General features: G+C 37.6%; 1 protein-coding gene across 2 annotated transcripts in view; it reads right to left on the bottom strand.

Annotated features, from left to right (window-relative positions):
* CNOT6 (CCR4-NOT transcription complex subunit 6) overlaps positions 1-26,311 on the bottom strand; it is a 59,678-nt gene extending 33,367 nt beyond the window's left edge. For both annotated transcript variants that reach the window (XM_083352963.1, XM_083352962.1), the window contains exons 1-2: positions 26,118-26,311; positions 4,009-4,122 (exon numbers count right to left, since the gene is read on the bottom strand). In XM_083352963.1, coding sequence (XP_083209089.1) covers positions 4,009-4,120 — 112 coding nt within the window. In that variant the 5' untranslated portion in view covers positions 4,121-4,122; positions 26,118-26,311. The remainder of the gene's footprint in view (positions 1-4,008; positions 4,123-26,117) is intronic.
* Positions 26,312-26,852: the final 541 nt, after the last annotated feature.

Here is a 26,852-nt window from a genome sequence, read left to right on the forward strand (position 1 = left end):
CTAGAGGTAAGGAAAACATTAGAAACGACTGTAGAGAGTTCAATTCGATTGGTGGCCCCCAGGGGGAGAGCGTTCTCTGTGGGCGCGCCAGACCTATGGAACCGCTTGCCGGTTGAGCTCCGGACGGCCCCCGACCTTCGCTCCTTCCGGCGCGATCTCAAAACCTTCCTTTTTGAACAATCCGGCCTGGCCTGATGGGATGGGGTAGGGTTTTATAAATTGGTCTTAACTTTTAATGTGTATTAATTTATTTACGGGCATTGCTGTTTAATTACTTTTTAATTTTTGTATCCTGTTTTTATTATGTATTGCCCTGTTCACCGCCCTGAGTCCTTCGGGAGAAGGGCGGTATACAAATTACATTATTATTATTATTATTATTATTATTATTATTATTATTATTATTATTATTATTATTATTATTATTATTATTATTATTTACAATCACTTGGAAAAACTAACGAGTCACAAAGAAATGGTACAAAAAGGGCATATTAAACCCAATTCTCCATGGATGGAAAGTGGCAGTAGCACAACTGCCAGCTGGAGACGTTGGACTAGAGGTGGCTGCTCTAAGGAGAAATAGGGTGTGCAATACCATCACAATCTCTCCTGTTGCTGGCTGAGAAAAGGGTCAGCGCTAACTGGAGTGGTAATCAGCAAAAACAGATAATTACCAAAAAAATCATCACTCTGCCTTCCTCAATCAGAGAGTTCTACTGAATGCTATTTTCCCCTGACAAAATGAGCCCTCGATATACAATTCATTTAGTGACTATTTGAAATTACAATAGCACTGAAAAAATGACCATTTTTCACCCTTATGACCGTTGCGGCATCCCCATGGTCACGCAATCAAAATTCAGGTGCTGGGCAACTGGTATGTATTTGTGACGGTTAGAGTGTCTCAGGGTCATGTGAAAGTCAATGGGGAAGCCAGATTCACTTAACAACCGTGGAACTAACTTAACAACTGCAGTGGCAAGTAAGATCATACGATGGGGCAAAACTCACTTAACAACCATCTTACTTAGCAATGGAAATTTTGCTCTCAATTGTTGTGGTCATATGTCGAGAGCCACTTGTATTTGGAAAGGGTCTTCAAATAAAATTACTGAATGTAATGCCAATCTCCCTGGAAAGGCAGGCAGGCAGTTTATTAGAAAACTATGAAAGTATGAATAAAGAAGAATAAATAGAAAACAAATAATGAAATATTAAATGTTAAATCTTTAGAGAGGAAAAGCTTGAATATCAAAGAATTTAAATGCAAAATTACTGTGATACTAAAAACATAGTAACTAAAACTACTCTTCTTCCTAGAAGATGGAAGTACTGTGAATGGAAGAAGCACAGATTCCTTAATATTTAATCCAGGTAACTAGTGGGAAAGATTTTTATATTAAGTAGAAATAGCTCAAGAACATTCAGTAGCTCAAGAACATTCAGCATGATTTCTGCAAAGGGAAGTTTCCTCAACACACTTTTCTAAAAAAATTTTATCACTAACAACCCTGTGGATAAAAGGAATCCAGCAAATATTAGGAGCCAAATCCAGAGATTACATGAAAACAAAGAATCCAAAGAAATAAACAAACAGAAACACTACAATTCATTTCAGAAGTATTAAACAAAAAGATAGGTAACTTATTCATATTTTTAGAATAAGCTGAAAGAAAATAGTGGCATAGGAAATAACTTGTGGCATTCTAGAAGTTACTCATTAGTAACCTCCATGATCCCTATGAAGGCTAGGGAATGACAGATGCTAGGAGCTGTGTTTAAGCAATATCTGGTACAAGCTTTGTAGGAAAACACAGTATACAGATGGCATTTGTGCAAAGGTATAAAAAAATTAGGATCTAGAGACTTTCAGTAAGATCAGAAGAGACTCACCCTCTCTGCAAAAAAAAAGCATTCTTCACTAACTTGGTTGCTTTTTTAAAGGAATTAAATTCTCGGATGATAAATGTATAAAGAAAATGGAAAATCTACAAGCAGAAATGTAAGCCTTGGAGTACTGTAGGGCTTAATATCCTGTAGAGAGACAGATGGGTCATTGCTAGATAACCTGTTTATCTGACTGAACAGGGCTTTCACTAAAGTATATTAGGGAAGGTCAACATAAAATATCAAAAGATGGGATGCCTTTTTCTGCTCTCTTTGTTCTCTAGCTAAGATACTGAACAAAAGCACTTATGATTCAGAATTTTCTAGAAGCAATGTCAAAGACTGTCAGTAAGAAACCATTTCCACAGCACACATTTCTCTCTTTATCGTCCTCCAATTTTCCACTTTCATTCAATACAAGTTATTTTTATTCTTGCTTTAACATATAAATACAAGAAGATGACAATGGGGGCATTCACTAATATCTATTTTGTTTCTCCTGTGAAGTAGGTGGAGGGAGGGAACAAAGCAGGACTGGATCAGACCCAGAGTTTTTTTTATAGTTATACCATATGCAAGCTCCAATAAGATTTATACATAATGTTTGGAATTATAAAGATAGTCTTCGACTTACAAAAATTGGGACCAACATTTCCATTAAGTGATGAGGTCATAAAGTGTGACATCATGTGACTACATCACTTATGTGGCAATCCCAGAATTCCCAGTCACCACTGCAGCTCTGGACACGTGGGTCATTAAGCAGAAAGCAAAGGGACTACCAGGTAAGGAGGGAAGGAGTGTGCAGGCCATGCATGAGTTTTGGGTGGGGGTGGGAGAGGCAATGCAGTGTGAACTCAGGAGACCAGCAAAAAAGCATGCGGAGTAAGTGCATTTATGCAAGTGAGAGAGAGGCTGGGGAAAGAATACTGTGTGGCTTTTCTTAGAAGGGGGGTCGTCTTACCTGAATGCCTTTTCTCAGCATGACGATGGAGAATCCACAGATGGGGTCACGACTTAGTCTCTAGGGCAGAAAGGCAAGATCAACCCATCTGTGGATTCACCACTCGTCATGCTGGAGAACCACAGGGCGGTGTGAAGATGCAGCCACTTCTGGAAGCTTAGGCTGTTCCAATCCAGCCCAGCACATACCCACAACACTCTGGGAAACCCCAGTGGTTGAAAGCTTAGTGCAACAGGCTGCTCACAGGACTTTTTGACCCACCACAGATCTCGGGCTCAAGAAGCAGCAGCCCAGTGCAAAGCCAAGTCCATCAGTGTAGTCCAAGGGGCTTCTTAGCATTCCATGGCCCTGGGGTTAGAAGAAGCCTCTGAGCTGTAACACAGCACGAAGCTGTAGCTGTCCCAGCCCATTCCCAGATGCCCTTGCCTCTGCACTCTGAGGTTCCTGCCACCCTGTGCTCCATCATGCCACCTGACCTATGGACCTCTTGTTCCCACTGCTGTTAAGATGTGCCTAGGCTGGTCCTTTGCAAGGCAGCTGCTGGACACAGGCGGCCATGTTCTCCAGGTCTTGTAAGGAAACCACCATTTGTAATCTAGGGAAGAAAGTCTTATGTAGCCAGCAGCTGCTTTGCAAAGGAACTGGTCAGACAAGCTTAGTAAGCATGGGGGGGGAATAGAAAAGAAAAAGGTCAGCTAAGGACAACAGGAACCATAGAGTGCAGGGTGTCAAAAGGGCCTAGATAAGGGGGGAAAGAGGCAGTTGGGGAAGCTGAAGCAAACTGGTGGTCTTAAGTGAGGGAAGGCTGAATTCTGTGAAGTGCCTGAATTCTGATCACTTGACCTTGAGGACACTGCAATGGCCATAACTTTGGGGACCAATTGTAAGTCCTTACGTTCAGTGCCACCATAACTAAGGGTCATAAGTTGAGGATTACCTATATTCTTTAATAAAGTACAGTAGCCTGTTTAATCCAGGTGAAGAATTTAATTCCAAGTTTGAAATTAATATGAGCATATTACATTCATTTCAAACTACATTAAATTTTAATACAACGTTTACTATAACTGAAGTTATCATGAAGAGGTCAGACTTGTCAATAACTAATCCAAAATCAATTTTTTGCCATGGACCCACAATTTTTTTTCTCTTACCACTTATTTCCAACTCTGCCCAGTGTGATTTTTTCCCATTGGCTGCTTCTTCTGAGGACATAATTGTGTACATCCTCCGTGGATCAGGTGGATCGTACTTTTCTTTGGGCATTCCTGAAAAAAAAATGCATAGTGCTGAATCCAAACTGTTTATACAAACACAAACTTTGTGAGAAGTATTTCAAAAGCATGTGGCCTATGTCAGGGTCATTCCATGTTTTTATTAAGGCAATGATCACTATTATTTTCAGTCAGGAAAAGTGGCATCAGTCATGACAATGTACAGATAACAGCTAATGTTCCATAAAAATCAGTTACAAAAGTTACATTCAACATCAGATCTACTAATTTAATAATTTGGCATATATTTCCCTGTACAATAAATTCCAAATTTCCCCAGCCCTTTGACCGACAGTTTCCGAAAGCTAAAAAAAAAAGGGAGTCATCACATATCAAATCCATAACGTAACAATTTCTAGTGTATGATGACAAATTGTACACAGGTGTTTTAAAATTTTAGGCTTTAAAAGACCTAAGAAGTAAAGCAATGAAGATCAGCTCAATAAGAATAAGTTAAAAATCATGTAAGACCCATGCAAGAACCCAGTAGATATCTGTGTGTATACAATATTTTACATTGGTTTGTGCTATTTAATGCTATTGTTTTCATTATTTCACATTTCAAATGTTTTCATTTTGCTTTGTCTTATTTTTTTAATTTGTCAAAATGTGGGTTTGGGATGAATTAGAACTTTAACAACAGCAAACAATCTTATTTAGTTTCATAAATATATTCCTATTAACAATCTAAATACGTGGTAACGAACAGAATATTTCAGTAAATTGTTTGTAAGAAACTTTCATAGATTAAATTTCCAACAGTAAAACTAGCCATAGAGAGTCAAGTGGATGAAGAGTTCTGAGCTTTGCATTTTATAAACCAAACTAAAAACAAAATGCTAAGGTTTATAATTTCCAAATCACTATTATATGTTCTTCTTCAATGGAAGAAAAATAAGGTATTTTTCTTAGATGTCTTTGACAACTTCTAAGAAAAACAGATTCAGGTTGTTCTTTCCAAGTCTACACAGGAAGAAAATATATGCTATATTATGTGTTTCAAGTCACACACAAACATTTCTGTATTTCCAAGTACCTACTAGATTTAGAGGCCACTTTGAAGCTGATCTCATGAATTCTAATAGAAGAATCTGTTTCTATGAAAGAACACCGTCTATGTAACTAAAAAGGTTTCTAAACATACCTTTATAAATCAGTCGCAATAAGTCTTTTTAACAAGGCTACATGGCTGAAAGCATTCAGTTTAGAGGGAAAATGAAACACTCTCGTATATTATATAAGTGCTAAAAGAATTCAAGGTAGGGGCTAACAGCCTGCTCTGCTCTTACAATTCTTTAGCACTATGAAAGCACAGCAAGGAAAGATTTCAGAAAGCTCAGAATGAAAGACAAAAGATCTAATCTAGAGTAATCAAAATTATTGGTAAAATAAATGATATCAGTTAATTCTAGTATTGTCCATGCAGCTCTTTCTTTTGTTAATTAATGCATTCTGCTTCAGAGTTAATACTAATATTAAATTGCTCCATTTCATCTCCTTAATCCTGCTAGTTTTAATGTCATTCTTAACATAGCCCTGCTGTGACCCATCAAACAGAACAGACTCCCAGGCATATCCTGTGCCTCATCAGGGGGTTGCTAAACCTATTACCTTTGGCTGCCTGGGATTGCTGACACTACCAGGCCTTAATATTTGACTGGTGATTGGGACTGGGTTTGATGAATTACATATTATGAAGAATTTCTGTCCTATAGGGAATTAATGAGTTTGTTCCTTCATTTTGGTAAGAAAGAAATTGTTCCAAAATTCAAATGCATATTGAAGGTTATCAAAACCCTCAAGATAATATGTATTGATTCATTTTTGTAATTTGCAATACTACTTATATTTTGTGATTCTGAGAGTTGATTTGGTCTCCTGGTTAAGGCAATGGGCTAAAAACCAAGAGACTGTTGAGTTCTAGGCAAGAAAGCTGCCCGGGTGACTTTGGACCAGTCATTATCGCCCCGCCCATGACATCAGACTCAGGCAACAAGCTGATTGGTCAATTCCAGTTGCAACCAATGAATCAACAGTTAGTTGATCTGAAAAAAGTGGTCTCTGTATTTGTGGGGAAAAACTAGGAAGAAATTTTTTTGTGATTCTATACTTTCTGTATTTGTATTTTTCATCTTTTTCCCCCTTTCTTCCAACTGTGCTGTCAACCCTTAACACTAGTTCTGAATGTTCTACAGCTCAAACTGTGAAAATATACTTCTGAAAATGGGAATTTCCTTTCACTGCTTGCAGAATAAAGCAGTTTGTCCTCTTTTATTTCTATTTTACAACTGCCTCAACAAATGAAGCTGAAGGGTTGCAGCAGAATGGCTGAAGGTCTCCTTTGTTAAAAGTCTCCTGCATTATGTAAATTAGGAAAAAAAAACCTCTTGACATGCTCATATTATTACTGCAATATATAAATAGCAAACAGAAAGTTTTCTTCAGTTTAAATTTTGCAGTACTACGTTCTGTTGTTCGAAACAATCTACCTGTAGCCTTTGCATCTTAGCGGTTGAAGATAAATCCATAAATATAAATTTATAAATTTAGTTACATAGGTGATAAAAAGGAGGAGAGGGGGAGAGGGAAGGAAGGAGGGAGAGAATGAATGAATGAGCTTTTCAGGTACACCTTGCTGGCTTATTTTTTCTGAAGCAGCATAAAAAAACTCTCCAAGAATGCTAGGGTGTGATATGAGAGCTTAAAAATGAAGACCAACCCTGCTGCTAGTTAAATGTATTACCTAAGAGTGCTTTGTAGATATTAAATTTTAATTCTAAGATCTTACAGATCTGCACACTTGCTTCTCTGACTGCTGCTCTAACTAACGCCTCTCCTGTTCAACATCTATATGAAGCCGCTGGGTGAGATCATTCGTGGTTTTGGAGTTGGGTATCACCAATATGCTGATGATACCCAACTTTTTATTTCTACCCCAAACCACCCCAGCGATGCCCTCGACGTGATGTCCCGCTGCCTGGAGGCGGTCCGGGTCTGGATGGGGAGGAACAGGCTTCGACTCAACCCTGACAAGACTGAGTGGCTGTTCGTGCCGGCATCCCGGGAAATTCCGATTATCCCATCATTGGCCATGGGGGGTGAGCTATTACCCCCCGTAGATAGGGCCCGCAACTTGGGGGTCCTTCTAGATTCACAGCTCTCTTTGGAAGAGCATATTGGAGCTGTGACTAGGGGGGCCTTTGCCCAGGTTCGCCTGGTGCGCCAGTTGCGGCCCTATCTAGACCGGGATGCCTTGCGCACAGTCACTCATGCGCTCGTGACCTCTCGTCTAGACTACTGTAATGCTCTCTACATGGGGCTGCCCTTGAGGTCCACCCGGAGACTCCAGCTGGTGCAGAATGCAGCCGCGCGAGTTGTCTTGGGAGTTTCCCGATACTTCCATGTTACACCTTTGCTCCGCGAGCTGCATTGGCTACCGGTTGCTCTCCGGGTGAGGTTCAAGGTGTTAGTGACGACTTACAAAGCCCTTCATGGCATGGGTCCGGATTACCTACGGCAACACCTGCGGCCGGCGTCAACTTCCCTCCGTCCAGTGCGCTCCCACAGAGAGGGCCTCCTCAGGGTGCCACCGATCAAAGAATGCCGATTGGTGACCCCCAGGGGGAGAGCGTTCTCTGTGGGCGCGCCAGACCTTTGGAACAGCTTACCGGTTGAGCTCCGGATCGCCCCCGACCTTCACTCCTTCCGGCGCGATCTCAAAACTTTCTTTTTCGAACAAGCTGGCCTGGTCTGATGGGATGGGGTTGGGTTTTATAAATAGTTTTAATTGTAATATGTATTAATTTTAAGGGCATAATGTTTAATGGCTTTTTAATTTTTGTATAATATTTTTATTGTGTATCGCCCTGTTCACCGCCCTGAGTCCTTCGGGAGAAGGGCGGTATAGAAATCAAATTATTATTATTAAATTAAATGGAGTATAGATAAGAAAAAGCTATGAATCATAACTGATATTATCCGCATATGATTGATAAATATGTGGTTTACTTTTCAGTCTATGATCAGGAAAATTTAAATCCATGTGACATGGATTTAAATTACCAAACTGTGCTTTCAATGAAAGTGCCAAATGCGACAGCATATTAAGCAATTTACTCCACAGCCAAAATTTATAACATAAATTGCCATTTGCAAGCCATTTATTTTAAACAATTCTATACCACTAACCGTTAACATTAATGAATAAATAAACATATAATATTTAATACTTTATATGTTGGAACCTATGAGGTTGGGAACGTAAAACATCATCATCCAATATCACAGTAGAGCCAGGAAGTAATAAGCAAAGGGATGATTGAAAATGTCAGTATGAAATTTTATTGACAATATGACATTCCCTTTACCAACTGGCAGAGAATATTTTTCTACTCTCTTACCATGGGATGTCTGTTATATGCTTTACAATTTCTTTCCTAAGCTATATATTTATTGTCATTATATATGTTAATTTAGTAATTCAACAGAATTTTACATGTGAAAAATAGTTTATATTTATATATATATATATATATATATATATATATATATATATATATATATATATATATATATATATATATATATATATATATCAATCATCTATCTATCTATCTATCTATCTATCTATATATATATATATATATAGTATTAATATAGTATATATTATTTAATAACAATAGCAGTTTGCATTCCTATAGTGATTTTAGATAAGGGCTTCCTTCTAAAAGGCTCAGATAATTTTAAAAAATTAGTCAAGTCAAAAAAAAAATCCATCCTAATATATTCAATGACCTTATTTACAGCAGTTATATAAAATGTTGCTGCATAAAATCAGAATTTATTCTCTAGGGTATTCTCAACTTCTTTTTCAGATATCAAGTCCACGATGAATGCAGTTATCCTTACATTTTAGATGCCTACATTCTCAGATGCAAATTGATCTAATCTGTGTCAAATCTAAATTGTGGAACAAATATAAAACTCAGCACAGATGGGTAAAAAAGGAAAAGGCTTTTGTTCTGGTGGGTGTAACTTATATCCATCAGTAAAACAAGTGACAGAATAAAAATTAAATTCTTGCATTCATCAATTTATGACCCCCCAACCCCATTTTTCAGCTAACTGGCTAAACCTGATATATATTCTGACACGTCCAATACAATATTTCTTTTTAAAAAAAAAATGCCTGTGCAAATGAAGTTAAAGCTCTGTACTTTTAATTAGATTAAAAATAATAGCAATTATTCTGGTGTTAAATTTAATTTTCTGTAGACAGGTAAAGGTATAGATTAGTTGCTTGCCTTTTCCAGTTAACCTTCTTTAAAAAAGAAGGAAGGGAAGGAAGAAGCAAGTGTTAATAACTCTCATAATCATTCCCTACCATCCACACCACACTGAATGACAACTCAATTCACATGGATCCTGAAAACTACTGAAATGGGGAAAATCTCAGACACTGATAGAAGTTTTGTATGCTCTCCTTGTACTTTTTTACTTTTATAACTCTGTTTCATATTCCATTTTTTCAGGCATATAAAGTAATAGATAAATCAACAAGATTGTAATAAAACAAATCCTGAAGTGTGTGTGTGTGTGTGTGTGTGTGTGTGTGTGAACAGATTAAAAATCTCTATGAATCAGTTCAAATATCCCTAAATGAAAGAGGAAAGAATTCTCTCCCCCCACCCCGATCTCTTTTTCTGTAGCCCCTGTGTATCTATGAATTTGCTCCAGAGCATTTCAACACCCTTTGGAAAAAAAATTCAGATAGAGGAAAGGGTCATAAACAAAAAGGAGAAATTGCAAATGTGAACTCATGGAAGCCTCCACAAAATCAAAAGCTTTCTGTAAATGAATTATAGGTAGTCGACTTACGGCCATAATTGGACCCAAAATTTCTGCTGTTAAGTGAGACATTTGTTAAGTGAATTTTGCCCCGTTTTAAGACTTCTCTTCTTAGAAGTGCTTTATTGCGTGTCTGGAAAAAGTATTATTATAAGTTAAATTATAAAATACCGATTTGGGGAATTCCTGGACACGCGATAGAGGGCGTATGGGAGTGAGTATGGATATGGTTTCTTATAAGGAACTACTTAGATTGCAAGGGACAGATTGGCAACTTAAATCATTAGAGGAGTTGAGACAAGAAAACATAAGTTACTCTTGGTTTCAATATACCCAATTGAAAGTTAGGTGGAAGTCAGATCAAAAGGTTGGCATCACAATTACAGATCAAAATTTAGTAAAACAAATTAGAGATTTAAATTGTGCACATATAAAGAGGATATATAATGCTTTAATTGAATTGGATTCGGAAACGGAACTGGTTAAAGACTGTATGATAAAGTGGTCACAAAATATTCAGGAACCAATTTCGTTGGACACTTGGGAGATAATTTGGGTTAGAAATGTTAAATTTACTCAGGCTCAAAATTTAAGAGAAAATTTTTATAAAATGTTTTATAGATGGCATCTGGATCCCAAGAAGTTGTCTAACATGTATCCTAATTTACAGTCTAAATGTTGGAGATGTGGTAGTTTAGAAGCTACCTATTTTCACGTGTGGTGGACTTGTAGAAATATAAAAGCTTTTTGGATCAAAATTTGGTGGAACATTCAAAAGATTTTTAAGAGAAAGATAAAGTTTTCTCCGCAATTGTTTTTATTGGGTATTGTGGTAGATTGTGATGTTAAAGAAACTAACTTGATGTTGAACATGATAACAGCAGCACGGTTACTGGTGGGACAATATTGGAAGAAGGATAGTTTGCCCACTATAGAAGAATGGGTGTTTAAAGTTTCGAATCTTGCAGAAATGTCTAAGATTTCTGCTTATTTGAAAGATCATTCACAGGAAAGATATATTTCAGTTTGGAGGAGATGGATAAATTATATTCAGAACAAATATGGGACTAAAAAGTTCCATTTAGCTTATGAGTAGATTTTAGTGGGATATTGTTATTGGTACTTTGTTTGTAGTTATGTTAAAGGGGAGTTAAAGCACATTATGAATTTGGTTAATTGTATATTATGCATAATTTTTATTTAGAATATGATTATTGTAACTATAATCCTGTATTTAGCTCTGGGAAGTGGGGGGGGGAAGTGGGTGGGTTTGCTGTGGGAGGGATTTGGGGATATATTGTAAAATTTTGTTTTTGTAAAACTCTTTAATAAAAAAAAAAGACTTCTCTTGCCAGTTGTTAAGAGACTAACTGTAGTTGTTAAGTTAGTAAAACGGTTGTGAAGAAAATCTGGCTTCCCCATTGATTTTGCTTGTCAAAAGGTCACAAAAGGTGATCACATGAACTTGGGATACAAGCAAGGGTCCTAAGTATGAACCAGTTGCCAAGCATCTGAACTTTGATTACATGATCATGGGGATGCTACAAAGGTCGTAAGTGTGAAAAATGGTCATATGTCACTTTTTTCAGTGATGTTGTAACTTTGAACTGTCACTGGTGGCCCCCAGGGGGAGAGCGTTCTCTGTGGGTGCACCGGACTTATGGAACCATCTTCCGGTAGAGCTCCGGATGGCACCCGACCTCCGCTCCTTCCGGCGCGACCTTAAAACCCATCTCTTTAAGGAAGCGGGCCTGGCCTGATGGGATGGGGTGGGTTTGTTATTATGACTTTAATTTTAAATTTGTACTATTTGTACTATGGGCATTGTTTAATCATGTTTTAATAATTTTAACTTTTTTATTTGTCTTTTACGTATTGCCCTGTTAACCGCCCTGAGTCTCTTGAGAGAAGGGCGGTATATAAATTAAATAAATAAATAAATAAATAAATAAATAAATAAATAAATAAATAAATAAATAAATGAACTGTTGTAAGTCGAGGACTACCTGCAGTTGATAAAATACATGTAAAACGGTGGGAAAACTATAAAAATATAGCTATATCTATTTTAAGCTCAGAAAAGCAAATGTATTGTATTTCTAGCACCTTGTACCCACCCCAATATATGATCAATGCTATCAACCTCAAGAAACCACTAGAATGAGCACAGAGGATAGAGTGTATAACCTGCCCTGGGAGGCTTCACAGCAAAAATTACAGGCCATTCTCCTATGCTTATGATTCACTGGATTAGGGTTAACAAATGAGGCTTAATTTGAGTGGTCTGAGGCTCAACAACAAAAGGTTGTCCGTGCCCCAAAAAATAAAAACACACAGGGCTAGACTGAAAAGTTGTCTCTTAAGTACCTAGCATTAATGCAATTACTGGATTCTGTTTTAAATTTAATGAATATGAAGACAGGTTTTTCTAAATTGGGTGCAAAATACCACATAATACAGAAGCAGTAAAAATAGCTGCAACAAAATCCTTTTTTACAAGATTTTAATTTTTAAGGCAAGAAATCAAAACAGAGACCATTTACATTTCATTACCTAAAATGTAGTCAGAGTAGCAGATATTTCTTTAATTGTCTATGTTTGAATAGCCCACTATATAATTTGATACGTAGTGAAATCATGTGACATAACTGGGATTCAGATTTTATCAATTTGCATGTTTACTGCTGTAATATTTCACTAACATTGACTTGTTAGGCAATGTGATTTGTTGTTTCAAAAAACAAAAAGCAACTTTGATTAAATCCAAGACTACATGTCTCTCTATGTAATTTCTTCACAACTCTCTTACTTTCCATCCTAACAGGAAGCAAAACAGACTGATTAGTTCACTTGTAGGACTTCCTGTACTTTGTAGTTTCTGTTGCAGATCTGACTTTGAACTGAACAACATTAGCTATCTATATATTTATGTATTTCTTTAACTATATCATCTAGGAAAAAAATCATGAAGCTATGCACTTCAGACATTAAATCTGGCTTTTAAAATCTTCAGGTTATTAAAGACCGATAGACATTTGTGGATTATCTGTTTCACGACATAAACAAATTCCCTTTTTCATTTCATTTCACTTTACAAATCATGTATCCGTAAACATGATTAAACAGCCATATTAATGTAGCCAAATAAGTTTTTTGTATTTTTCATTTTCTGCCTAATTTTAATATAATTTTTTCCTCCTTTACTCAATTTTGTAACTTACTAAATGATTCCACATCATCACAATTTCTAGATATCTTCTACTAGCAAGATTCATCCATACACTCAGGTGAAGTTTTTTTAACACAATTCCACATTTCTGATCTACAAAATATACAGGAAAGTTCACATAATGTGGTTAAATCCCTTCAAGTATTGAGCTACCTGAAAACTCAAGTATTTAAATCTTCAATTGTATTTTAGATTTACATATTTACACATTACAGTACTATTTATTCAGTTGTTTGTATATTCTAAACAATCACCAATTTGTAGATCTAAATTAGATGGAATACTAAAAATTTTCACTATAAAGTTAAAAGAAGTATTATTAATGACCCTGTTTCATAAAATCAGTCAATTTAATAAGGCCTCACCCACATCAGATATTCAGTAAGCAATGAGGTGAGTTTAACTCTTATTTTATCTTATTCTGTATACACAAACTAAAATGGGTGAGGAAATTGAAAAATAACAGGGGGGGGGGAAACTTATTAGTTTTTGGAAGTTCACTAGCCAGGATTGCCCTAAAAACAAATCATAGTTAAATTGCAATGTACAGTATCAGAAGCATAAGGAAGATTAATAGATACCAGGATATATGTAATTCAATGCACCAAGAATCATTTTAATAATAATAATAATAATAATAATAATAATAATAATAATAATAATAATAATAATAACAATAACAATAAGAAGAAGAAGAAGAAGAAGAAGAAGAAGAAGAAGAAGAAGAAGAAGAAGAAGAAGAAGAAGAAGTAGTTTGAAGGGACCTTGAAGGTCTTCTAGTCCAACCCCCTGCTCAGGCAGGAAACACTATACCATTTCAGACAAATGGCTGGCCAGTCTCTTCTTAAAAACTTCCAGGGTTGGAACATTCACAGCTTCTGGAGGCAGGCTGTTCCACTGGTTAATTGTTCTAACTGTCAGGAAATTTCTCCTTAGTTGTAGGTTGCTTCTCTCTTTGGTTAGTTTCCATCTGTTTCCTCTCATCCTGCCCTCAGGTGCTCCGGAGAACAACCTGACTCCCTCTTCTTTGTGGCAACTCCTGAGATATTGGAAGACTGCTATCATGTCACCCCCTAGTCCTTCTCTTCATTAAACTAGACATACCCAGTTCCAGCAACCCTTCCTTATATTTTTTTAGCCTCCAGTCCCCTAATTCATCTTTGTTGCTCTTCTCTGTACAATTTCTAGAGTCTCAACATCTTTTTTTTACATCGTGGTAACCCTATTTTAGGTTATAATAAATCATGATTGATTAAATATACTCTTAATTCTGGTCATTGCAGTCCCAAGAGTATGACAATTCCAGTTTGGTGAAAGTTGTATTTGGAAATATCTCCCAAATATGCAACCACTATATTTTAAATAAATTAGCTCTATGTCAGCAAATTTCAGATGTAAATACTAAATTCCAAAGCAAGTACAATATAGACATATGCTTGCAAAGAGAAACAAAGAGCTCATTCAAACAGCTCAGCAAATTCCTAGCTATCTTCAATTTTAAAAATAGATGCAATGATTGAGAGACATTAGATGTTTAGCACCCATTAACTTTTTATGAAAGTGATTCTTATGTGCTATCATAAAGCTCTTATTTGTTCACTTCAGTAAGTCCAAACAGAATCCTATTAGAGCACTAGCTTCCTGAAAAGAAACTCTTTTTTAAATATAATACAGACACTGGGAATGTTATACCATATAATAGCCTGGAATGAATGTTTTAAAAGATATATTTTTGAAAATAATTATTTGCTTTGAATATAAAGAATGAGATGTCAAGCATCAAGTCTCTAAACGTGCAGGCTTAGCTGCTTGGTATCTTAGGTATATTTACAGTATCCTATGATTTTTCAAACAAAGATTTTTCTCACTGATGTCCTATCACCCAAATGATGTAAAGCTTCCAATTTTACAGAATATTTACCAGTAAAAGTGTGCTAGAATATTAAGGAAATTTCACACTTCTCTGGAGTTTACATCCCCTGATGTTAGATTTGCAGTCTAATCCACACTGGAAACTGCATAGGTCTGATCACTAGAATTTCAAAACATATTAAGGAGAGAAAACCCAGTTAGAGTAATGTTCTTATTTGGAATAAAAGGAATTTGAGCAAATATGCTAAAAAGTGGACACCTTAAGAGCTTATACTGTCTTAACTTAAGGCAGAATATTTGAATTCCTATCATTTTTACTGCTAAATACCAAACGTTTTCAAATACCGTAATTCATAATTATTGGTGAAGTAATTTAAGCCTTCTTAGAAAATAAACTATATATACTCAGTTATTTTAAAGTCAAGATCACCATCTCTAACATTTTCAAGAAGTGGAACCCACTAGGATGCACTATTTTTACAATAAAGCCTGTTGAATTAAAATTATGTAATGCTTCATTTTCTTTTTAGTTCTTAAATCAGAGTTAAAATCCTGTTGTTATGAGCCTTATAATTCAATCACTTAATGATCTCATTTGTGAGGAGATTGCATTATTCCAGATAAAATACTTAACACAATATGGATATTGATGTTAACAATGAATAAAGAAAAATGAATTGGATCACTTAAGATGTGGAAGAATAGGACCATGAGCTGGATCCAAGGCAAACAAGAAAAGGAAATGGAGGTGATACAGAATGCCTGAAATAGCAATCCGATTTGCACAACATATTAGGCCATAAGTTATCTTGGTTTAGCATGGTATGGTATGTGAACCTCACTGTTGGTAAAATGTAATTTATGGCTTAACAATAACCTTCCCAAACTGTGGCTTATACATTAAATCATGGGTTAGGCAAACCATGCTTTGCATATGTAAATCTAGTCAAAACCTTCACACAATAACAGAAGCCAAAAACTAGCAAACCACCTTATAAATTAGCATGATGCATGAACTCAGCGTGATGCATTAGGCAGCCTGTCTAGATGAGGTAAAAAACAATGATTTCTCTAGGAACCATAAAGTTCCTTCTGTCATTTTTAACTTTAAATCTCACCAGGTCACTTAGGAAAACAGTTAACAAGAAAGGTTGAAATACCAAACAAGTGATAAGTTGAATTGATCTATTACACATTAGATCAATAGGTAAACCAATCCAACTTTGGCACATCAATCAGATCATACAGTAGCCTAGTAAGAGGTTGAGAGCTGAAACCAAGAATTCATATATGGCAACAATACAAAGAACACAGGGTGAAACAAGAATTAGCTTCTTGGGTCAGTCATTATATGGCATATGTAATTTCTAGTATGCAAACAACATGTGTAGAATGCAAGTATTTCAGATAACAATATAGACAGTTCATCCTAACAGCTCTCCTATACCAACATTCTTTGAAATGTGCTTCTTAAAAATGGGGGGAGGGAAACTGAACACTATCTCAAAGAATAGTTTCATCACTGCTATTCACTACACCCCATACTATCCTATCCTTAGATTAGCATCTGATATCTGCTAAAATAGCTTTTCTTTCTCTGTCTCTACCTTCCCCAGTTGCATAATATAGTACTCATCTGGCAATTGTTCACATTCTCAAATGCATTTTCGCTGAAAACTATTTTAAGTTTCTTATCATTTTACATATCACAAAAAATATAATGCTACGAGGAAAATTAGCATATTATTCTACATACACTGACTGCATTCTCAGTCTTTAAAAGTGTTAATATATAAGAAGAAATTCTTTTAATCAAAACAGGGTTGTTGTTTTTTCTTAGTGTGTTTCTTGCTTGGTTACACAGGTGACTTGACTTGCATCGTGCCCATTTTCAGTGAAGCTTATCTATGCATGGTGCAATGAGGAATTTTGATTCAGCCAGCTTAATGCAGTGCCTGACACCAACTGGGATGAGAGGGAGTGACTATGCCAAGATCATCCAGCTGGCTTCCATGCCTAAGGGAGGACTAGAACCTGTGTCTTTATATTATATCAAGCACATTAACCATTATGCCATGCTAGGTCTCATGTTTCCAATCAGAATATTAGGAGGAACTGGGTCTACAAAAACAAATAGATTTTCTAAAAAAGCACAGGGAGTATGTCAATATAGGAGATTTCTAAAAAGAAAAACACTTTTCTATTCCATTAGACATAAAAAGCTTGTGCCTTTATTTCTATAGACAGAACTTTTGAATACAGTTTTCCAGAGATGAAAAAGTTGCATGGAACTTAGATAAATTCTATGGGACCACATCTCCTTGAAAACTAGTTTTCTTTAATTAGACCTGCAAAAACAGGTTGCCAAACAATCTAAAACAATTATAAACTATAGAACTAGAAGATGGTTTGACCATGAGTATGTGATGTCTAAAAGTGCTCTAGTCAGTGTTTGTAAATTGTTTCAACAATACAATGTACAAATATCTTTCATCAAGTTAGGAGTCAAGCTGGAAATTAGTCTGGAATTTTTACAAAGGACAAGAGGGCAAGGTCTGATACCACAGCCCCTTGAATGCCATTGAACTTTATCTAGTCTGGCCCAGATGCAAATCATCAGTCTGTGAAGATTTCTGTTAAATAGGCATGAGCAATAAAGTACTGTTTATTGAACTCTTTACTTATTAAACTCTTCATGTGTGGATCTGGTTGTTCACACCTGACATTTGCTGATTTTTAATTGGCATTTTATTTGATTTCAAGGCCTCTCCTATGGGCCAAACTCAAATGTTTTGGTATTGTCTTGAGATTACTGTTTCTCAGAGAGATTATATAATGACTCTGGGATTAGACTATAACATCTAAGCCAATTTCAGCACACAGAAATGTTGGGCATTGATGTATCATTGTGCCTACCCTATTTAATATATGCATGAACCCATTGCTAAGGAACTCTAAGACCCAGATTTTCATCCCTCCAGAACTGCACATGTGAATGTTCTTTATTATTTAATGCAGATGATGCAGTCATTATTTCCCCATTGCAGCTGGCCTTAAACACACTCTTAACACCTTAGTGTGCTACTACAGGGAATATCAATTTGTGATTAACTGCTAGAAGACCAAAATAACAGTCTTTGCTAAAACATTTTGGAATCTCCACTGGATACCAGAAGGCCAAGAGACTGAGCAGGAGAATGTTTTTGAATACTTAGGTATGATCTTCAAGACATAGGATCATGGAGTGAATATTTAGCCATTCTATAGTTCTTTTAAACTAAAGATGAAGAATGTATCCCTGTGGCTATAAAACTATTAACAGCTAAATCTCTGGCTCAGCTGCTTTATAGTTACCAGCTAAGTCCTTACCCCAAATTATAGCTAAATGGAAATGGTGCAAACTAAGTTTATCAGAATTCTGTTCCATGTCTCAAAATACATATCTAAAAGTAGGTTAAGAGCTTGGTTATTAATTATTAATTACTGGGTCAAGTGTCACTATGTTCCAGTGGCTTCCATTGATTCCATCCATCCTATCTTTAAACTACATGATCAAAAAATCCGTCTTCCCTGTGGCTTTTCTTATGAATTCTCACATCTTTTTACATTTATTCAGACTAAGAAAGTAATTAGAGAATGGCTCCTGGACATTATCAGAATAAGAAAGATCTTATTCCTAAATCTATATAAGTTCAGTTTAATTATTTCAGAGGGTAATCAGCCAATTATATAAATTCATTAATCTCCCATCATAATTAAAGTTCTTTTTAAGAGCCAAATTCAACAGCTCTATGTGGGAAATTTAATAAAATTATATGCCTAGCTCAATCAACTCTTGTGAAGAGGGTTCAACTGAACCCATCTTGCATGTACTGTTACACTATGATATTCAAAGAAGTCTAATCTTTCCTCTGTCATCCTATGTTCCAGGTTGGCCTGAGGAATTTTAAGGCAGTTTTCTTCTGTTATATAGAAAATTCCAACCAAACGGACTTGTAACTAAGTTTTGTATTAGAGCCGTGCATGTGCATAAACAACTGGTCACCAACTTATGTTAGTAATTATTTTTATATTTGTATCTTATAATTCTCGTAGATGCTGTGATTTATATTTTTTTTAAAAAATTAATAGGATGATTTATGCCTTTGGTTAAATTATTTTATAAGTTGAATCCCTTATGAGATCTAATTTTCATTCAAGAATTTTAGTTTAATAATATGCACTGTTGTATCACTTGTTTACTCATAACATATTTGTACACTTGGTTTTATTGCACTCTCTCTCTCCCACTTTTTAAAATTTGGATTGATCATCAACTGAAATAAATTATTAAATAAATCTTGGTCTTTAAGAAGAAAACTTCACCAAAATGCAAGCGTTCTTGGATAAACTACAAAAATAAACAGTATTTTTTTTTAAAAAAATACAGAAATCCTGAATTTGGTTAAAGATAACAATACCTTTCGATACAATGGTACATAGTAATATGACTTAGGTCTATGAGGCCTAGCCTATTGTAGTTTAAGATGGTAAAACACTGAAGATTTTTTTTACTATTGTGGTTTATGTGGAATCTTTGACATTATATTTCCAATAATTAGCTGAAATGGAAAAGAAAACTAAAACAGAAAAGTGTAAATAGAAATTTTGGACATAATGAAAACCAGTTAACAGAAATAGATCAGTCATGTGTTAAGAAGACATGACATTCCACAAGTCAAGCTGGCTTTCACTAGCTTCAATGAACCTACATAAAAATGGCTCCATGGTAGAGATCATGTAACACTGAAAAGATTAGTTCAAAAAGAAGGAGAACCTATTATACTGAAGCCCCTAAATCTTAGAAGAAAAGAGCATACCATACATATTCAAGCATACAATCATTTCCAATCATAAGTAGTAGAAACAAATGATAGAAAATGAGGAACTGATACTTGAGTAAACAGATGTTGTGTTAATAAACAAGAAAGCTATAATCAGTGCACAACATAAGTGAATGTAGTTTTCTAGCAAAATACAGCCCTAGTTAAGCTTCTTTCCAGACCTAATTATGTTATAAGTAGACTGTGCTTCAAGCAATTAAGAGAGACAAATAGTATTGGTAGGTAAGCGGATGCTGGACAAGAGATTGTCCACATGGGCATTTGTGTTTGTGCACCTATTACAAAAACAAAACTGGGTAAATGAAATTAGCATTTGGTTTAAGACCCATGTAACAACTGATTTTTTTTCAGAGTAATTAAGAAACTTCATATTGTACCATGCAATTTCTCTCTTAAAGAAGAGAATATTTCCCCCATTCAAATTCTGTATTAACGAATGTGATTTATTATACCTGTGATTCTGAAACCTTGTTACACACACATTATAAAATATCCTAATCATACAATTTATTACTGATGTCAATAGACAATATAGAGAAGCAAGGATGAGTTAGTGACTTCTCAATTAATTTGACTTCTCCTGCAGCAAATACCAGTGCTACACATTTTTTTTGCAATTTATGTAAATACAGCAAAACACAACAGCTACTGTATTAGAGTTCTGGGGTTCAGTAACCTAGGTGCCATGCAACAATTTTAACAACTGACCCCTACATTGTAGAAAAGACTTTATATTGCATAAAAAGATGCAATTCCTGTAATCTATTATGTCTGTAGACTACCAGGGATTACAATATTAAAACAGAGTTCTACACTGTCCATTAGTTTTACTTTCAGTGACAGCAGGAAAAACCTTGTTTGTTAAATGTTTAATTATATCAGACCATGATTCATTTTGCCAAGGAAAAATGTTTTACTTATTTGTGGTTTTACATTAGTGCAGATTCTGCAAGGCATTTAAATAAAAATGCAAGCTGTTTTCTATTCAGTATTAGCATAAGCGATTCCCTAAGCTTTACATAAACTTTGCTATATTGGTTTATATGGAGAAATAAAACTGAAAAAATAGGGATTCAAATGACTAATTTCTTATCGTGTATCCAAATGCAAGTGTATGAGGAAAAACTGACTTAGAATCCTAGCGTTACATGATAAGCAATGTTCCAATATCTCAGGGGTGGCCACATAAAAGAGGGAGTCAAGCTATCCTCCAAAGCATCTCAAGGCAAGACAAGAAGCAATGGATGGAAACTAATCGAGGAGAGAAGCAATCTAGAACTAAGGAAAAATTTCCTGTTAGAACAATTAATCAGTGGAACAACTTGTGAATGCTCCAACACCGGAAGTTTTTAAGAAGAGATTGGACAACCATTTGTCTGAAATGGTATAGGTTTCCTGCCTGAGCAGGGGGTTGGACTAGAACAGAAGTCCCTAACCTTTAGGGCATCAGGGACCGGTTAAGTGGAGAGAAGGTTCTTCTGCGGACTGGAGGGGGTGTGGTTTTGTGTGCTGCCTGCATCCTGCAGATGGGGCTTTGCTTGTTTGTGCGGACTGATTGCTGGCATGCCGTGGCCTGGTACCGGTCCACAGACTGGGGGTTGGGGACCCCTAGACTAGAAGACCTCCAAGGTCCCTTCCAACTCTGTTAATTCTGTTATTCTGTAACCAGATTGTCTGGAGTATTTTAAGCAGAATGCTCTGACAATATAAGCTAATGTAACTTATTGCACCAAGAAATTGTGTGGCTGTTAGATTTGCGTTATATGTGAATCACATCACTATAAATGTGTAAACTATAGATTAAATGCAACATATGACTCACTCTCCTGGCTGCAATAAATGTTTCATCTAGTTGAGCGAGATTACTAAAAGAGGGCTGGAATGCTTTGCCCGACAGTTCATTGTGTTTCTGTTTAAATGAGGTAAGACCAAAATCTCATTCATCACAGAAAATAGAAGAGTTCAGGCAATACTATGAAGCATTTCATCCATCCCTATTTACCAATCTGCTATGTTTCCATTTTGGGCATAGATGATGTAAAAGTCTAATGTATTTATTTGTCTAAGTAAGACCCATGGAGTTGGTAGCAAAGCTTACACAGGATTATGCCTTTCCTCTGCTACCAGCATGAGGTATTGCTATATTAAACACACAGATAGTGAATTTTGGGGGCACATATAAATATAGTAACTGCTGGTCTTGCATGAACAAACTTCTTTAAAAAATTCAATACTGTACAAAGATGTAGCAGTTTGTGAGAAAGGGAAGCTGCACTCTTCCTTCCATCTTGCTTTGTAATTTATGATGCCTGAGTAAGATAATACTTAAAATCATTGGTTAAGGAAAGAACAAAAAGGTTCACAATGGAAGCCAGACCAAAGGAAGGAGGTCTGGTTTTTATTCATGAGAAAAAATGGTTTTTTCTGTAAATATACTGCAAATAGCAAGAAAAAGACCTGCAAAAGAAGTGTGATCACTTCAACTCATCACCACTAGTGAAAGCCTCTTCCAGGTACAAGTGTAAATCGCCACATACTGTTCCTTCCTATGCGATGGGATGTTTCACTAGACTAATTTTTATTCATAAATGTTGACAAAGAACAGACCAAACGTTCCATATATCTATCATTACCAAAACAAAATAAGGAGTTATAGTTTGAAGGCCAGTAACTTTATAAAATTGAAAATCATCCTACTGTTCTGCCATTTAGTTCAACTGTTACAACTGCAGTTCATAACATCATGCATGCCCCATACTCATATCAGCTAAAATAATCTTTTGCACATACGCTTATGGATTTCATGAACAAATGTACACCCTGTCAGTGCAGCATCTACAAAACAAAAATTAAAATGTACAAAATCACACAACTTGCATTGGCCACATAGTAATTGGAATATGATCCTCCAAATCCTGCATTCAGAAACTGAATCTCAACATATGGCTATGGCATTTAAACCATATCTATTTCACATTCAATGAACAAAATTTAATATAGACAAATTCATTTCTTTTAGGAACATTCTGTATTGCCGACTTAACTAACTTTTCCACCACAGAAAATTATCATACAATAGTGTCACTGAGTTTAGTTTTTCTTTTACAATAAGAACTGCAAAAGTTTATCATTATGTAAACTATAATCTCAAGGAATCAAAATAGACAAAATGAAGGCATAAATACTTAAAAAAGGTTATTTTTGTATTTATTTTAATATGTCCTTTCTCAATGATTCATACATTTAACAGCTGAACTTATCATGAGTGTTCAAAAGTTCAAGAACATGATACATATCAGTCACCTTTATAAAAATGAACTGATCCAAGATTTAGATGAAAAAGAAATAAAGCTTTAACCTGCATGTAGATGATTTCAAGAATAATATGAATAAATCTCAAGAGGAGCTTTATTTCTAGCAGCACACTCCAGAGTCCATTCAAATCAATAGGGAGAACACAAGGCAAATGGGTAATTCTGTAAAATTACCCTAGTGAAAATGTTGATAAATCCCCAATTATGACATTTGCTCTAGCATAAAAACAAATGCAAAATACAATACAATCACCAATGCAAACCTTTCCTACAAAAGATTAATCCTCTTGAGTTTTAAGTTAGTTATCAACCTGATCACATAATTTTGAAATGTATCAAATGCTGCCAAAATATATAACTATTTAGAACACAGTTCACATCTTCATTGGAATTTAACACATTCACATGAACACAAAGAATCATTACCTAGTTTATTAAGATAATATTGAAAAATCCTGAAATGATCCAGATATTAACATTTCCAATATTTTGGAAAATGTTATCAACTCTCTTGCCACACACCAGATAAGATTAATAATTAGACTGTTGCAACAGACAACAGGTAACTTATTCATAAGTTATCACAAAAGTTTATTAGCAAACATTTACAGATTAAATTCTTACATATTCAAAATGGGCAATATGAAAATAACACTGCATATGGAAATATCACATAAAACATGGCTTCCAAAAGTGCAATTTACTATTTTTGTTGCCCAAGTAGGCTTTTCTTTTATTCCCAACCATAAGAAAGTTCAGGTTTCTCAGCAACATACTAGCTTTTACTAAACAACCTTCTCTATTCAAAGAACAGACTTATTTTATACCCTAGCCTCGATCATTTGCATTTCAATTCTTCAGTTTACCCCTATATGTGGGGTTTGCTGTCTCAGTAGGCCAGCTGTCTTTCTACACATAAACTCAACTCCTGCCCTTGTTTTACTACATTGGCTAGCATAGCTGCCAATCATTTCAGCTAATGCTCTTTCCTTTCTATTTCAGTCTTTTGTCACATCCGTATTATCAGCTAGGCCAGTGGTAGGCAACCTCGGCTCTTTTATGACTCGTGGACTTCAACTCCCAGAATTCCTGAGCCAGCCAAGCTGGCTCAGGAATTCTGGGAGTTGAAGTCCACGAGTCATAAAAGAGCCGAGGTTGCCTACCCTTGAGCTAGGCCTTTCAGCAACACATAGTGCAAGCAAGCTTCAATTTATCATAAACTAGGGATCCTGTTCCTAGCAATCAGGCTTATTTGTCTATATATTTCATTAAAGTCGTAATATTTGTTTTTTTTTGAGATGGCAGAGAAAAGAGACACTGTTTTAGTGGTGGAATCCCTCTTTTCCTTTACTTATTCCTAAATAGCCCCAAAGAGTTCCAGCCTTCCGTTTTGTTAAACCAGTTTCATCTCGTATCATTATTTCCTTCTTTTTTTTAGTATAAACGGATACTAAAAGGATATTGGAACGAGCGTCCCTCTTTTTGGCAGACCAAGTTACTAAGGAGCTTCCTAAACCTAAGACAACGTCAAGGGAAAAGCTTCTATTTCCCCCCTCCCCCTCCGCCCCAACCACCCCAGCTCTTGTCAACAAGGACTGAGCACGTCACTTCCTCCAGAACCTTCCCATAGCTTCCAGGAAGGCTCACCCGCCCCTTTTAGTGTAAAAGACCCAGCCTCTTTCGCAGAATCAAACTTTTTTCTTCTTAGGGACTCGGGACAGTTCCTGGCCACCCCCTTAGACGGCTCCTCGCCTCCCCTAAAAAAAAAAAAGCCCTGCTTTCTGGATCCATTCTGTCAGCTCCAAAGCTCCCATATCGCCATCACCACCACATCGCTCTCTCTCTCACACACACACACTCACACTCACGCACGTAAACACATACACACACCCCCGTAAAGATTTAGAGCAGGGGTCTTCAAACTTGGCCCTTTTATGACTTGTGGACTTCAACTCCCAGAATTCCTCAGCCAGCAAAGCTGGCTGAGGAATTCTGGGAGTTGAAGTCCACAAGTCATAAAAGGGCCAAGTTTGAAGACCCCTGATTTAGAGACCTCGTACACAACCCTCCCCCGACGGCGATAGATCGATCCCTTTCCAGCGAATGCTCACCAAGCCCGTTTCCTTCCGGGAGTGCTGGAAGCCCCCCACCCCACGGCCGAAGCCGCCCCCCCCCCTCCATCTTCTTCAGAATTCCTCACCAACCGCTCCGCCCAGTTAATGCCCCTCACCCTCTCCCGGCTGGCTGGCTGGGGGGGGGGGGGATCCCGCGTTCGCTCCATTCCCATCCCCTCTCCCTCCCTCCCTCCCCGGAGAACAACCCCTCTCTTACTCTCCGGAGTAGTAATTCTCGCTTCCTCTTCTTCCCCCCCCCCCGCACTTACTATTACGCTGGCTCTCCCGGGCCCCACGAATACACACACACCCCTCCTCGGACCAGCGGCCGCTCACCGTCTGCTGCCCTGACCTCCCAACAGCACCCATCGTTCCCCACCCCCGACATCGCCCGTCCCACGGTCGGTTTCCTCGCTCCTTCCCCAGCTCTGGGATATCGGCGCCGCTCTCCCTTCCCCTCCCACCGCCCCACCACCACCCCCCCGCAGCAGATCTTTCTGCCTCCCAGCAGACTCACTTCGGCAGTCATTAACTCAGTTGGAGCCCTTGACCGTTTCCCTCCTGCTCGGTTGCCCACCTCCGCCCCCTCCCGTCTGTCCCCAGGCCAGCGCACCCCCCCCCCCGCGCGCCCGATCGATCCTCCGGGAGGGGGGACGGAGGGAGGGAGCGGAATAGCCTCGCCGGCGCCTCCCCCTCCCTCGCCTCCCTCCCCCCTCCCCCTCCCCCGTACCTGTAACTGCAGCATCCCCGTCTCTGAGCTGCCGGCCTGGCTCTTTGTTTCCTGCCGCGGGCCGGACAGGAGAACTGGCTCCCCCCGCCTCCTTCGCCGCCTCCTCCTCCTTTTCCTCCTCCGCCTCCTTCTCACACTCATTGAAAGCAAACAAGCATCATGGCGGCAGAGGCGAGGACTTGCACGGGGAGCGCCTAGGCCCGGCCCCCATCGCTCGGCTCGGCCGCCCACTCCTCGCCGCGATTGGACGGCCGGCGCGAGGCAGGCTCGGCGGGCTCGGCGGGGGGGGGGGGGGGGCTATGGCTGCGCCGAGCCAGAGGGACGCGGGCGGAGACGGGGCGGGCTGGCCCTTCTCTAGAGGGAACCCGGGGAAGAAGTCGCGTCCGCAGCGCCGCCGGAGAGGAGCGGGGCCGAGTCGAGGCGTTTGCCCGTGGCGGGAGAGAGCTCCGCGGGGCTCAGTAGTGCAGGTGTGGGGCCCGAATGGTTGGAGAGACTGTCAATCAGGATATCTCAGGGCTGTATTGAGTAGACTTGGAAACTCTGGCCTATAGACGCAGGGGCAATAATATTTACTTACTCTAGTCCAGCTTTTCCCAACCTTTAGGAACTTGAAGATGCGTGGACTTCAACTCCCAGAATTCCCCAGCCAGCTATGCTGGCTGGGGAATTCTGGGAGTTGAAGTCCACGCATCTTCAAGTTCCTAAGGTTGGGAAACGCTGCCTAGTCTAGCAAGC

Source organism: Vipera ursinii, assembly GCF_947247035.1.
Source record: "Vipera ursinii genome assembly, chromosome: 2".
Classification (NCBI taxonomy): Eukaryota; Metazoa; Chordata; class Lepidosauria; order Squamata; family Viperidae; genus Vipera; species Vipera ursinii.